This window comes from Musca autumnalis, unplaced genomic scaffold (genome assembly GCF_047663935.1).
Source record: "Musca autumnalis isolate F117 unplaced genomic scaffold, ASM4766393v1 scaffold_4, whole genome shotgun sequence".
Classification (NCBI taxonomy): Eukaryota; Metazoa; Arthropoda; class Insecta; order Diptera; family Muscidae; genus Musca; species Musca autumnalis.
Window position 1 is genome coordinate 39,490,573 of NW_027411977.1, and position 16,160 is coordinate 39,506,732.

General features: G+C 35.6%; 2 protein-coding genes across 2 annotated transcripts in view; one reads left to right on the top strand and one right to left on the bottom strand.

The window, feature by feature from the left end:
- Window positions 1–16,160, bottom strand: part of LOC141403684 (uncharacterized) — a 291,242-nt gene that overhangs the window by 157,259 nt on the left and 117,823 nt on the right. The gene's annotated exons all lie outside the window — the stretch shown is intronic.
- On the top strand, window positions 6,830–8,314 carry LOC141402739 (uncharacterized). Its single transcript, XM_073984656.1, has one exon. The coding sequence runs from the start codon at window positions 6,958–6,960 to the stop codon at window positions 8,089–8,091; it is 1,134 nt and encodes a 377-aa protein (XP_073840757.1). The 5' UTR covers window positions 6,830–6,957; the 3' UTR covers window positions 8,092–8,314.

A 16,160-nucleotide genomic window follows, 5' to 3' on the forward strand; every position in this document is an offset into this window, starting at 1 on the left:
TAAAACCGTTATTTCGATGAGGCACATTTTTGGTTGTATCAAAGTGTATATGGTAAAAACCAAAAATGTTGTACAATCGATGAAACCAAGCTGTGTTGGCATCAATGTAGAAAAATGGGTTGAAGCCAACATGTTTTTTTATGTTTCCTTCCGCTTTCTGGCTTAAGCTTACATTTTAAAGACATATGCTAAAAGACAGACTTAAAGAATACTCCATGGTCAACATGATACTAGTGTACGATTTTTCGATATATCCACTGCATCCACCTAAAATTTATGCTGACATTTTGAAGCCGACATTTCGGGGTTTTTTGAATTTGTTTAATAATCCGCACGCGTGATTTTACGTCGTTTAATGTATATCTCATGAGTACATATCGGATTTTAGCATGTTTTTTAATTCTTATCTAAAAACATGCAAAAAATATGCAAATATATGCAAAAAATATGCTCAATATGCAAGTGTCTTTTTGACGAAATTCATCAATTAAATTTGGAAAATCATCAAAAAGCACTCTAAATTAATTTTTTTTTGTCGTTTAACGTCGTATTGTGCAGATTATTATGTTGTTGAGACTCTCCAGATATTCCGCCGCAACAATAAATTTAGACTAATAAGACTTAAATCGGTTTTTACAAGGTGAGAAAATGTCAAATAACCCAGCATTCCTATTACAACATAAGTTGCTTCCTGTGCAAATGTAGGTAATAGAAAAATGTCAAAAACTCAAACAGAAATGTCAAAATCAACGTGTCCAAATATGGTGATAGTTTCTACTCGGCCAAAATTGTCTAGCAGAAAAACAAAGGAGCTAGAGTTAGTCATCGCAATTTTTGTTTACATAAAAGCGGATTTTTTTTTAGTTTTTTGAAAAAAGGCTTCGTTTTTTACCCGAAAATGGGAAAAAGTACTAGAGTACCATTTACGATTCCAGTTTCTGCAATATAACTATAATTAGAAGTATACGTTTTGAATATCCACTTATTAGATTTGAATATATTTTATAGTGTTTAGTCCTTTATTCAGTATATGATAAATTTCAAATTTCCTTTACAATTACAAAGAAAAAAATTAAAAACTTTTTTGGCGAGCACATCCGACATTTTTGGTACATGGGTTACGAAAAAAATCGTGGTTTCACATCTGTTCGCGTTCACAAAATTGGATGCTGCACTTAAAAGTTATATGCGGTTTTATTCTCTTGTAAAGAAAAAATATTTAAAAATTCCTATTGTGTTGTAATAAGAACATGTATATATGAATCGTTAGCAGCATCCCTAGATGCTAAAATAGTTGCTAAATTAATTTTTATTTTCGCGGAAAATCAGAAAATATTGAAGAAATCTTGGAATAAATTTTATTTATTCTAAATCAGAGTCTAAAAAATCTCTTAAAAAATAATTTAAAAATACGTACAGAATCTAGGCAACGCGTTGATAAATGTGAGACCAAAATTGTAAAAATCACGTTTATAACTTGCATATTACAGCAACAACATAGAACGGAAACTTATTGTTGGAAATTATTTCAAAAATTTATTTTTGGCTAAATACGAAAAATTTGAAAAATAAATTTTGGAAGTTATTCTATTATTTCGCTAAATTTCGATCCAAATCCTGAAGCATTTTTCTTAAACTTCTATTAAAAATACGTCAATATAAATTATTTTAGACCGATTCGTCAAGAACTGCGGATGTGCCACCGCATTTTATTTTGGGATAAATAGGGATATTACTCCTGAATCTTTGTAATTTGTGACACACCTTTTTGGCAAATATTATAATCGCGTATAAAGGATTACATTTATGCAAAAATAATCAAAAAATCGCAGTTCAATTCGCGGAATTGTCAAAATATCTATATCCGGCGTTTTAGTGGATGGATTCGACCGCGGAAGAGCTCATTAGATCCGGCACGTAAAAAAAACTAAAATCACGCGGGGTTCAGGGGTACCTGTACGACAGTTGTAAATTTTAAAGCCAAAAAATAGGTTTTTTTTAGAAAATTTAAGCACCAAATTTCACCTTTGGACTACTATTATTAGGAAGCTGTACGGAGCACACTCATTATATATACATCGAACGACGTGGAATCGCGAGTTCTACAATCCTATAAACTAGTTTGGATTATTATCTAGTTGCACCCTCTAATTATAAGAAAAATTCGAAAAACACTGAAACCAAAACTTAAAAATGTCAGCATCGATTTTAGGGGGATGCAGTGTATATATTAGGGTTATGACTTTTTGGCATTTTTCTTCAAAAATGATTTCCTGTAGTATGGATGAATGAACTTTTGCCTATTAATCACTGTGCTATCGTTTATTTCATTGAAATATAAAAAAAGTTCACGCACAAATCGATTTTAAAAAAATAATTTTTTGAAAAAATATATGAAATGAAAAATTTTTTTTTTCAAAAAATTATTTTTTGTTGCACGAATGAATAAATATAAGCCTACTAATAACTATAATAACGTTTATTTCATTCAAATATTAAAAAAGTCGCGAAAAAAGTCACTTTGAAAAAATTTTAAATTTTTTGTTTTTTGTTAAAAAATTATATTTTTGAATAAAAGCGTTTACGAAATTTTTACGATTCTCAGAATTGAAGAAAAATAGTGAGAAATAAATTTTATGTCATTTTAATTACCTCATGTGGCTCTAAAGTTTATTTTCAATTATATATCTGTTTTCAGTGACTTCAAAAAATTGTCCATAATTTTGATAAATTCAAATTTTAACATCATTTTGTGCGTGAGGTTTTTTCACCGAATCACCTTATAATTAAGATTTTATGTAATCTTATAATAAAACTCATCACGCTATGATACAGGGATATGAGGTTGTAAAAAAGTCATAACCCTAGTATATATCCAAAAGTCATACACTAGAACCATGTTGACCAAGGGGTATTGTTTAGTTCTTTCTTTGAGCACAGGTTCGAATTTTGCGTGGTTTGGCCAGAAATCAAAAAAGAACACAAAAAACTTGTTTACTTCAACACATTTTCCCATTTTTTTAAATTACCACCAACGCAGCTACCACGAAAATTATTTGTTATGGTCCATATTATGAGATCGTGGCTAAAACACTTCAATTAATATAAATATATTCATATTTTATAAAATATATTAACAGTTCGCGACTTATTAAATGGTGAACCTCAACTTCAACGATTGAAAAACTTTTTTGAATATTACCATATGTATATGGAAACGGTATTTTATACTAATTTAAAGGACAATTCACAGGACATTTACTATCCTCTGAAGTGTAGTCTATTCATCCCTATTTTGTTGATCCAAATGATTCTTTACATTTTTGCAAACAAAAGTAAAGTTCTATGACAATAAAATTAAGATTGGACCTTTAACCTCTTTCGTCAGAAGTCTTACTGGTCTTCTCACAAAGGTCAATTGGTTTTTTATGAGAAATCATCCTTGTCCTCTATTAAAGACATTGTGGCCTCTATGTATTTCGGTAAATTTCGCATAATCTATTAACTATATCTGAAATTCAGATTAAATTCGTTGTTTGTCAACGACAGATTCATCCCGCCATAACTCAGAAGTCCGGATCTGTCCGCCAGGAACGGACATAGTTCATGTGTATCCGAGTTTTCTACACAATCAATAGCATATACGAAATTCAATGAAATACATAACCATAGAGTTTTCATGAGAAAGGATCGGGTAAAAGTGATAAAGGACAATGGAAACATGAAAATATCGATTTCTTGTCTTAGTGGATCGACCCTACATAACATTTTCCTAGCAACATTTTTGTAGAATATTTTCTTGGTAATTTTTTCGTGTGCTAATTTTTCAGTTCCAGAAAACATCTGTCTGCCTACGTGATGGGTTGTTTACACAATATATCTCAAATATTTCAATAAAATTATCCACTCCACACCAAAGTTCAAAATGCGAGCGCTGAATTTTAGCATAAATAGCACAGTATAGAATATGTGATCAAATTTTTAAGTCGATCGGAACAATATTGCCATAGTATAAGCGTTGGATGGGAACAATTTATTTTATTTTGTATGCAGCAAATAAACTGTGTTTTTCTCGAAATCGGCCACCAAAATATATGACAATTGGCTTATCAGTTTTCGAGGTAGAGTTGGTTGGCACCGCAAAATGCTTTAATAAAAACAGGGTTTCGTAGACGGTATCAAAAATTAGTAATATTTTTCGCTTTCAGATGAAGAAAAAAATCACGCAAAAAGTTACGTAGTTTTCTCGGAAAAAAAATCATGAAAAATGGCTTTTAATGAGCTTTACAACTGGGGGTCTCCTTTTAAGGCTAAGCGCACTAAAATGTTGGGTTACATCCAGTTTGAATTGCTTATAATTTTTATTGCATGTAGTCCTTATGATTTGTATTGCCCCTTCATTTTCACATATTTTGAAAGCTTAAAGATTTTCTCACGAGGAAGAATTCCATCCAGAATATACTCGTGCAAAAAAGGAAGCTCGATTTCCAACGAGAAATTAATTAAAAATTAATACTATAAATGATCTTCGCCTAAAAAGGCAAAATTTTCAAAAAAAAAAAAAACTTTCTAAATATGCTACTTTCAATGTAAGATTCTGCAGAAACAATATTGATATGTTCGAATGTATTCGAACGAATGCCCTTTCTAATGAACATGTAAGGAAAAACCAACACATTAGCCTATATAGGCCAAAATATAGGAACAAGTTAAAAAAATGTGTGCACATTTTATTCATTTTTAGTGGTATAGGAATTCACTCTCGGAGTCGACCCGGAGTCGGAGTCGGAGCCGGAGTCGTGAAAAAAACTCGTCTGGAGTCGGAGTCGAGCCAAAAATACCTCGACTCCGAAACCCTGGTATAAATACCAAAAATCTGGAGGTACCTTCCTATGGGCGCCATATCACAATGAAATTACAACCAATTCGGTAGTCAAATGGGATAAATATCTTCAAAAGTTTTAAAACGTCTACGCGTCACTTTGTATGGAGGCTATACGAAAACCTGGACCGACATAGCCTATTTTCAATACCTACGGACCTCCGGACACTAGAGTGATTTCCACAGATGGACGGACGGATGTATATCGATGTAGAATTGATCAAGAACATATATAGTTTGTGGGGGTCTAAAATGATTATTTCGATGAGTTACAAATGCAATGACAAACTCAATATACCCCCAATAGTATGGTGGAGGGTATAATGACACCATTAAATCCGATTAGCACCATTGCTTGATATCATTAATCCTCTAAATCACTTATACTGCAAAATTACCTTTCAGTTAATCATCACACAACCAATTGTTGATTGTCATCGCCGTTCTACATACTCGTATTTCCAAAGAAGCTAACAATGACCCACTTCAAATGTGCACGCAAAGCATAATGCGTACACGGCATTGTGTACCCGTGATTAACATTGAGATTTCCATTGCTCAGCTACAAGTGGCTATGTAAAAACGTGGTCATCAGCCACTCAGTGCGCACTTATGACACGTCTAACAATGTGACTCGAACCCTTTGATGCTGATGGGTACTGCAACAACTCGTGCTGGGACAACATTTCATCGATGTTATGCAGCATTATAAGCAAAGAAAATGGGGAGGGGAGAAAGGAAGTATCTTCATAACATTTACTATGGTAAATACAAGTTACTATGATTTCTTCGAATTAATGGTCACCTTTTCCTTGTTTGATGGAAATAAACAAATCAAAAATCCCGATGATGGTGATGGCGATTGTGATGGTGATGGCGATTGTGATGCTGAACGCTGAGAATATGCCACAAATTAACTTAACAAGTCACGTTGAAATATAAAACATCAACAGTGAATTGACTTGTAATGTCATGTTTTACCACGTTTTTTTATAGAAAATAATAACATGCCTCGGCACAGAAGAAGCGACAAAACGGAAGAGTAAAACTAAACTTGTTAATTAACTGTACGGATGCGGAAATCATTTTTGGGGAAACCAACCCTTGGCATACTGATGATGACGACAAAATGCTGGAAACCGCCAACAGGTGTTTGCCGGAAAAGCAAACAAGAAACACATGTTGTGAGTCAATGGTTTTGCTTGCCACATCCTTGAACTGGGGAGGGGGGTTGAGTAGTGAGGAGAGCCTCGGAAATGTTTTTTTTTTGTTTTTGGCCAGGCAAAAGGTGTGAACGTATGGAAATAGTTCAATGAAGTCGTCAAATTCTAAGGACACAACAAAAACATACGAGCAACTGGCTTTTGAATGCCAAAACTCACGTTGTTGCCTTTAAGGACACACTACATTAACTGAATGGCAAGCTGGCTGACTGCACTGTCAGTAACAGAGTGTAAATGTAAACACTCGTTGTGAGAGCTAACGGCAGAGAAAGAGCACGAAAATACGAAAGCTTTGCCTTTTGTGTGAATAGTAAGCCGGCGCCAAGAGTAAATGTCGTAAATAAAAGCTTTGGCCAATGCCGAAGGTTAACACAACTCAACGACCATGATGGCAAAGACTATAAAAGGACAACAGGATAACAGTTAAATGTTAGTTTTATTCAAAACTGCAAAGCAAACGTTTAGCAAACGGATTAAAGCAACAAACTAAAACAAATTGCGATTACAAACGGCAAGAAATAATAACAATACACCCGAGAAAAAAATATTAGCCAAAGCAAACGGTTATTTCGAAGGAATACACGTATTATTTACAAACGCCTGAAAAGTCAAGAGACAGTTAAAAGAACAAAATTCAGAAAATAAATAAATTTTCAGTTTGAAAACCAAGAAATTTTCGAAGACAAAGAAAACAATTTTAGTGATTGTGTTAAAATAAAAATAAAATAGACAAACATTCCAAACACAAACAATTTGAAAAACTGTTTTGAAACAAAACTTTGAAAACACTGAACAAATTGTGTATTTAATTTGCAATTCCAAATAAAAATTTTGGATTATAAACATCTCAAAATGGATACTCTATCACCACACACAAATGCCAAGGTCGGCAATTCCTGCAGTTCTGGCTGTTCGCCAGCCTCTTCAACAACGGATATAAAAACTTCCCTGAAGAATCAAAGGGCCGCAGACTCCAAATCCTCTGGATTACGTTCGAAGTCGTTTTTGCTGTGTTTGGGCAAACATTTGGGCCGCCACTTTAGCCATCACCGTCATCATCACCACACCCTGAGTCATAATGGCCAAACCATTGTCTACAACAGCCAAGAAGATTTACGCAGCTCCTCCACAGATTCCTTTTCCCTTAGCTATGAACGTAACTCCCGTCTGGATAGTTTAAATAATGGCAACGCTAATGGTACCTCCAGTTTGGATTTGAGTAGTGAAGAAATGAATTCTCGCACTTCATCATCTGCATCGGGCTGTTCACGTCTATCGGCCGATCAAGAGTTGGACATGGAAAATTGCAGCATAAATCAACCGCACATTTATATTGCCACCACAGTTTACCGGACCACTAGTTCATTGGATTGCCACGATGACATGGGCGATTACAGTGAGGCAGATAGTGGCAATTCCAGCAGCGACGAAAATAACGAAGAGGAACAAGAACAACAACAGCGAACGGAGTTGGATACTAGTGACAAAAATTGTCTAAATGTAAATGGTAAAATGACACAAAAATCAAAATCCTCTCCAGCTTCAGTGGCAAATACACCATCCTGCTCCCTGACAACTTCATCATCAAAAGGTCTGCACTTAAGTCGCCTGTCCATTACATCCTCCGTCAGAAGTATGCTGCAGCACTTTTCCTCGGTGTCAGGTGTAACCACACGATCCCTGTCTTGTTCCAGTACACCCCTGAGAAGAGTGTGGGATACCAAATGCCGCAAAACTCAAACAAATAATACCCAACAATCAACAACCTCCAATTCCAGTTCGAGTAACAGCAAATCCCGACAGCAATCATCATCGTCATCATCCTCCTCCTCATCATCTTCGTCAAACAAAAAACCCGAAAAGAAACAACAAAGTATCTTGAGGCCACCAATCCAGTATGTCTATATGAAGGGTATGTCGGGTTTATATTCAAGGGTGCCAAGTTATACAGTATGCTGTCCCTATGGAACCCAACAATGGGCTTAAATGATAAAACATCAAAAACTTATCCTAATTATGTTCAATTTATTTCAAATCAAATTCTTATAATTTACCATTATCACCTGGAATAAGCCAAGTTGTTACAAACAACAAAGCAACAACAATAACAAGAACAACAACATAACGTGATGCAGTGCCTCGTTTGAAAATGTATTATTTTTCCAAACAACTAAAAACTAGTTTAGAATGTGTTGTAGGTAAATGAACCTCTCCCCCCAACCAATGGACTTAAGATATGTATGTATTTGTGTAGGTAAAAGTTTAATATTTTAGGGAATTTCTTATGTTTATAAGAAGAAAAAAAACAGAGACAAATATTTATATTAAAAAAGAAAAATCTACAAAGAATTTGATTCCCTAAAACTAATACAAAAAATTGAGATCAAAGAAAACCAAGTTTTCACAAGGATAATTGGATATAAGTTTTAAGAGTAGATCTAGAGCATAGCATAATAATAATAAACGGTATAAGAGAATAGCATAAAAGGCACTATATAGTTCAAATTGTTTGGCAAGCGATACATATGAGAAAATACAAAAAAATACTCAAAAAATATTATATAAATTCATTAAAATATTGGTTATTATTTATTTCTATTGAAAGAAAATGTGTGTTTGGTGGAAAACATAATTTTGAAATATTTTGGTTAAATGTCTTTGTTAAAATAGAATTGAATTCAAAGTTTAGATTCTTTCCAAAGCATCCTCAACACCTCATATGGCCATTTGAAAAAAATTACAATCCATTTTAAATCAAAATTATGCTATTTCTCAACATACAACACAAATTTGCATTTTATCCCACATGCCTTTTGTTCACACAATAATCAGATAAACACATATATCTCGATAAACTAATAGCAGGCAAACTGAATCTAAGAATATTCACATATTTCAAATTACATTTTATTCAAAAATATTGTTTATTTCCAAAAAGAAACTGTTTTGTAACATATAACAAAGTTCCCAACTATTGTAAACATATCTTGTATTATATTATTTATTAAATTATAATTATTTATTATTTAATTTACCACTATTATTATTCTTATTTTAAGTAAAGAATTTGCAAAAATCACAATTAATTAAATTTATAAATAACTAAGCACTTGAAAATACAATTTTCCTAACTCCAAATTTTGCAAATAACTAAAAGATAAAAAAATAACATAAAAAAATTTACGAATTTATTATTATAACACACAAACAAAAAAGTGAGGATTAAAACATAAAATGAACCAACAAGGACACGATTTACTTAAAGTAATGAGAACTAATTTAATTATACCACACTCCCCTCATTAGCTGAAAATTTAATTTATTTCTTAAGAAAAAATAAAAAAAATCCAAAAAAATATTGTATTTAGTATAAAATCTTTAGAAAAATATATATAATTATATTTAATTTACTTAAATTCTAAAAAATACGATTTATATTTTCCTTATTTAAAAAATAAGTAATATTAGTAATAACTATAAAGATTGTAAATTATTTTTCTCATAGAAAATAAAAAACAAATTTCGAAAAAATCATGAAAATTAAAACAAAATGAATATTATTTAAAAACAAAGGGAATGGGCTATTAATGGATGGAACCGACAACGTCATATCACTACGACTGGGCATTAGCTTAACTCAGGCAATGAGTACAATAGGGGTCCGGCAAACGTGGCATACGGTCTAGCTGGTTAAGGTAATGACTTCTTGTCACATTTTGATTGATTGTTGCCGGCAGGGTCAGAATGGTTTTGCAGACTGACGGGGGATATGAGCATATATTCTGTAAATGGCACACACAGTGGATGTGTCCATATGACATAATTCACTTTTCAGTGAAAGAGTAAACAAGTTTCCGTCGGCATTGACCACAGAGATATACCCTCAGCCTGTGTCATAATGAAAAGAAGATAACCCAGCATGGATTATTTCCCAAAACATTACTGTTGTAATGCATAATGCGAGAACTATCCGAAATAAAGTTTCAAGTGAACACCTCTGAATCCATTCTTAAGCCTAAATCTGTAAACGTTTGCGGAATAAGCCCCTGGACAAAGTGGACAGATTCTTAAACACTTGAACAATTACTATGTGCAAAGATTGGATAACATCGAGATGGAGGTGGTCGTAGGGTTTTTACAGCCTAAAGGTGTGCTGAAACACGATTTTCGTATGTTTTGGCTTTTGACTTAAAGCCGGAAGAATATGCAACTTAATGAATTAACCCAGAAATCCTCATATGTGACGAGGCCTTTAGGGTAATTATCACAGTCAGTATGGACTTAACACTGACAAAAATTATACTGTCCAATATTAACCGCGACCACTAACTGCAGTAAAAAAATTCAAAAGGACCCTAGACATGTCTACAAACATCACACATGCGAACAATTTTGAAATTTTATGTGGGAGTTAACCGAAGAAGTGGAGAACCCGAAGTAAGAAAGAAATATTGCGATGCGCCAAGGTTGGACCAATGTGAATCACGCCTTTCGATAGTTATCGTAAGTATAAGGCACATTATGTCAGGAAGCATGGACTAGAGAAAAACATGGCCATAAGAAGTACTTTCGGTAAAAATAATGGTGAGGATGTACCCGACGATGTGTTTATACCCTCAGCATTTATGCTAACGAGGGTATATACACTTTCATACGGGCAAAATGTGCCTCATAGAATAATGGCTTTAGACCCCATGTATGTTTGGACGAAATCCGTTTCAGACAATTTGGAGACGATTTAGCAATGTCCGTCCGTCTGTCTGTCTGGCTGGCTGGTGCGCACGATAACTCTCAAACGGATCAACCGATTTGGTCCAAAATTTTGCCTTCGTGTATTTTGGGTGACGTAGGGGATGGAAGATACCAAGGAACGGTCCTGACCGGTTTTACCATGGCAAAGCCCAGGATTTATCTTGGTCCCTCTTTCATCTCAAGTGGACACTGACCTCCCCGTGGTGTCACCTGGGGAACTGCCTTTAACACCCGTTAAAGGTAGTGAGCTAACATGTGCCGCGCGTTCACCCATAAGAACGTTAAAAACTTGGGTTTGGGCGTCGGGTTAGTAACCCTCCCCTAGAAAAAAAACAGCCTACTATGAAAAAACGAAAGAAAAGAAAAACAAACCCCTCTAAAGTTGACGAACCCCGCAAACGTTTTAAGGACCATGATCTGCGAATCTGCACCTGGAATGTTCGCACTCTTTATAGAGAAGGTGCAGTCTTCGCATTGGCAGACGTACTTGGAAAGTACAAAGCCGATATTACTGCCATACAGGAAATACAATGGATTGGGAAAGGCGTCACAACAACACCTAAAGGTGACGCACTGTATTATAGCTGCCATGACGTAAAGCATGAATTTGGTTGCGGATTCGTAGTTAGTCGGAGTCTAAAACATCTGGTATCCAGCTTCACCCCAGTGAATGAAAGACTTGCTGCAATTCGAATAAAAGCTAAATTCTTCAACATCAGCTTTATTTGTGCTCATGCTCCCACTGAAGAAAAGGACGAACAGACCAAAGATATATTTTACGAGCGCTTAGAAGAAACATATGACCGTTGCCCTGCCCATGACATTAAAATCATTCTAGGCGATTTTAATGCCAAAATTGGAAAGGAGAATATCTTTGGCCCAACAGTCGGGAAATTCAGTCTCCACAGTGAAACATCTGACAATGGTATGAGGCTGATAGACTTTGCAGCTGCAAAAAACATGGTAGTTAGCAGTACCAGATTTAATCATCTCGATATTCATAAGGGCACCTGGCTGTCTCCAGATCAAAGAACAAGTAATCAAATTGATCACGTTGTAATAGATGGAAGACATTCATCCAGCGTGTTGGATGTACGATCGTTCCGAGGCGCAAACATTGATTCGGACCACTACCTTGTTGCAGCAAAGGTACGTACCCGTCTAAACGTTGCAAATAAAGCACGAACAGACTCAACGCGGAAGTTGGACATCGATAGGCTGCAAACACAACAGATAGCCACAGCATATTCCACTCAACTAGCCCAATTGCTTAACGCGAGCACTCCTTGTCCCGATAACATAACAACACAATGGCAACATATTGCCCACTCCATGCAAACAGCCGCAAAATCCATACTTGGATTCCAGAGACATCCACAAAGGAATTCATGGTATGACCAGGAGTGTCGTGCTGCTACCGAAGAGAAAAATGCGACATATAGAGCTACTTTACAATCAGTAGCAACGCGTAGCGCACGAGAGAGATATCGGGAGAAAAGGAGAGAAGAGAAACGGCTTTTCCGCAAGAAAAAGAGAGAAATGGAAAAGCGGGAGTGTGAAAAAAATCGAGATGTACAGGAGACAGAATGAAGTCCGAAAATTCTACCAAAGAGTGAAACATCAAACAGATGGCTTTGGTACAGGCACATCCTCCTGTAGAGACCAGCAAGGTAATCTGGTAACAGATACAGATAGCGTGCTCAGGATATGGAAGAAACATTTCTCCAATCTGCTGGTATCCAATAGTAGCGAAGACGATGATACCACAGATCCAATCCCAGAAGATGGTATAGAATGTATACCGCCCGGCCAAGATGAGGTAAAAACAGCAATCAACCGGCTGAAGAATAATAAAGCAGCAGGAGCCGATGGCTTACCAGCCGAGCTGTTTAAAACCGGAGGCGACGCGCTGATAAGGTGTATGCATCAGCTAGTTAGCACCATCTGGCAGGAAGAACGCGTACCCGACGATTGGAACCTGAGCATCCTATGTCCCGTCCACAAGAAAGGAGATAAGACTGTATGCTCAAACTATAGGGGCATAAGTCCTCCCTATTGCCTATAACATAGTGTCAGGGATATTGTGCGAACGACTAAAGCCAATGGTCAACGAAATAATTGGACCATACCAATGTGGCTTTAGACCTGGCAAGTCCACCATTGACCAGATATTTACCCTGCGGCAAATTCTAGAGAAGACCCAAGAGATGCAGATCGACATATTTCACCTTTTTGTCGATTATAAAGCAGCATTCGACAGTCCCCTCCGATCAAAGGTATTCCACGCAATGTCTGAATTTGGTATCCCCGCAAAGTTCATCCGGCTTTGTAAGATGACTTTAACTGATCCTAGGTCCTCAGTTAAAATTGGAAAGAACCTCTCCGAAGAATTTTGTACCAAAAGAGGTTTCAGACAAGGAGACAGCCTTTCGTGTGACCTATTCAACATTTTGCTGGAAAAGGTAATACGAGATGCAAATGTCAAAAGAAATGGCACAATTTACACCAATAGCCACATGTTACTTACCTATGCTGATGACATAGACATCATGGGACGATCAGTAAAGGAAGTAACTGATACCTTTAGGAAGGTCGAAGCAGAATCTGCGAAAGTGGGTCTGGCGGTAAACGGCGAAAAGACCAAATTGATGATGTCGACGCGCAAAGCGTCCATAGAGCTCGGACCAACTGTGGAAGTTGGTACCTACAATTTTGAGGTAGTTAAAGACTTCGTCTACCTCGGCACTGCCATAAACACAACAAACAACATCAGTTGTGAAATAAGAAGAAGAATTGTATTGGCCAACAGATGCTACTATGGTCTAAGTAAGCAATTTAAAAACAAAGCCACATCTCGTCAAACAAAAATAACACTATCCAAAACGCTGATACTACCCGTGCTAATGTATGGCTCCGAAGCATGGGTACTTGCGCAAGCAGATAAGGCAGTGCTTGGTGTGTTTGAGAGGAAAATTCTTCGAAAGATCTACGGGCCGATTTGCGTTGACGGTGAATATCGACGTCGTATGAACCACGAGCTATATGAGCTATACAAAGACATGAATATAGTTAAACGTATCGAGATGCAACGATTGCGTTGGCTAGGCCATATCATGAGAATGAGCGATGATGACCCCGCTAAAAAGGTGTATAAACACGGACCGCTTGGCGGTGCACGCAGAATTGGCAGGCCAAGGAATAGATGGCGCAAACAAGTGGATGATGATATGTAAAGGCGCGGTATTCCAGAAAGCGAAGCAACAAATAGAGAGAATTGGAGATCTTTTCTTAGTTCGGCCTATAGAACAAATGTTCTGTAATGGGCCAGCTAAGTAAGTAAGTAAGTATCGGCTAAACTATTGGGAGCTGAACCAAGTAACCTTTTGCAAAAATCTTCCAAATAAAGTTCACAACAATTCTTTAGAACATTCTGAAACTCTAAAATGTTTACATCATGTTGTATCAGCGGTATTTTGCATCATATCTTTTACAACACGTATTTCAAACACAGTTCACACCAACATTTTATTCTCGCATTTCGGATTTCACTACATTATTGACATTTTTATTAAATCGTCGTTGAAAAATGTACTGAAACCAACGACATAGAAGCATTTTACAACAATGACTTGTTCTGAAAAGTTGTGTATTACATTCCAGGAAATTTTTTTCTAAAAGAAAATATTCAGAAAAAATTAACGGTTTTGGAGATACGGCGCGAAATGTATAAAATAGTGGAATTTTTGCATATATTTTTCGAGTTCATTATTTCTCAAAATATTTTATTCTTGTCCTTATCTACAAATTTGCTTCAGAGGTCAGAAGAAGATTCGCATTGGTTTCAGAGATATAGCCCCGAATTTCTTAAAAAACTCAATATTTAACCATGTTTAGATGGGGCCATAAAATCCGAGATGCATCTGACACAGCAAAACCCAACTAGGGTTTCTTATCCTTTGGGTCTGCACTTTCAAAAAATCCTCAGTTCGAATTGTTTGCACAAGATCACCTTAAAAATGTTGCACAGTGTAATAGTTTTCACATGCATTCTAGAATTGAAAATATTGGATAAATTCTCTAGGAGTACATTTTTTTATTTTTCTTGAAAGTACCAAGAAAATTGGCGGATTTTGCTTTATCTACATTCACATAGATGGTTTCCCATAGAGGAAAGTTATCGGGTTGTTGAAATAAATCATTAGACTTCTTAAACGGAAATAGAGTTCAAATAAATCGCTTTAACATATATGCATTATTAAAATATGTGTAAGTCGAGTAATTATCAAAATCGTTTTTTCCGCATGTGATTCCCATGTACACCAAGACCATATCTTTTAATTTGTATATATTTTTCGAAATATAACTTCGACACTTAGATGTAGAATCGGCTGCATCTAAGCATTAAAAACCTATAAAACATCTCTAATTTGCGCAAAGTACAATAAATTTGTTCCGCATCCGGTTTCAGTGTCACCACGAAAGTCTACATCGATATATGTATATTTCAAGGCGATCAATCAGGAACCGTGGATGTCACATCACACACTATCTTTTGAGATAAAATTAATGTAGCTCCCTTATCAGTGAAGTTTTAAATCTCTGTTTCCACAAAAACTAAGATGCTGTACTAGTTTTTTTCATAGCAGTGCAAGCGGCCGACAGAATACGTGATAAAATGCGCGATATTTTCAAAAACAATATTAAGTGATTTTCCTACCTTGGAATTTCTCCTATCTCTCGTTTTGGTAGATGGATTTTAACGAGTAATGATTTAGTAGATCCGCAACGTAAAAATTCAAAATTTGCAGTAAATCGAATGCCAATTGTACAAATTAGACCCGAAATATATGATTTTTAGAAACTTGTTCGCACAAAATTTTCGTATTTGGATACAGATTTCTGTGAAGCTGTGTAGGCTACATTCACAACACATATATCAAATAACTCAGAATCGCGAGTTTTACAATCCTATATATGATTATTTGAAAACCCTGTTTACGGAACGAAATTAGAAGAAATTTTCAAAAAACACTTAAAATCTGGCTTCAAATTGTCCCCATCATTTAATGGTAGAAGCAGATCAAATTTTGAAAAGTTATACACCAGTGAGATGATCCTTATTTAGTTGCTTCTACTTTTACTTTGACGGGAAAATCGTGAAAAGTGTGGTTTAATCACAAATCGAGCGAAAACAAAAAAAAGACACGTTGGCTTCAACCAATTTTTACCCATTATTTAACATAAATGTAGCCACAGCTTCCACGCAAATTAACTTTTAAGGCCAATATTTTATGCCAAGTCTA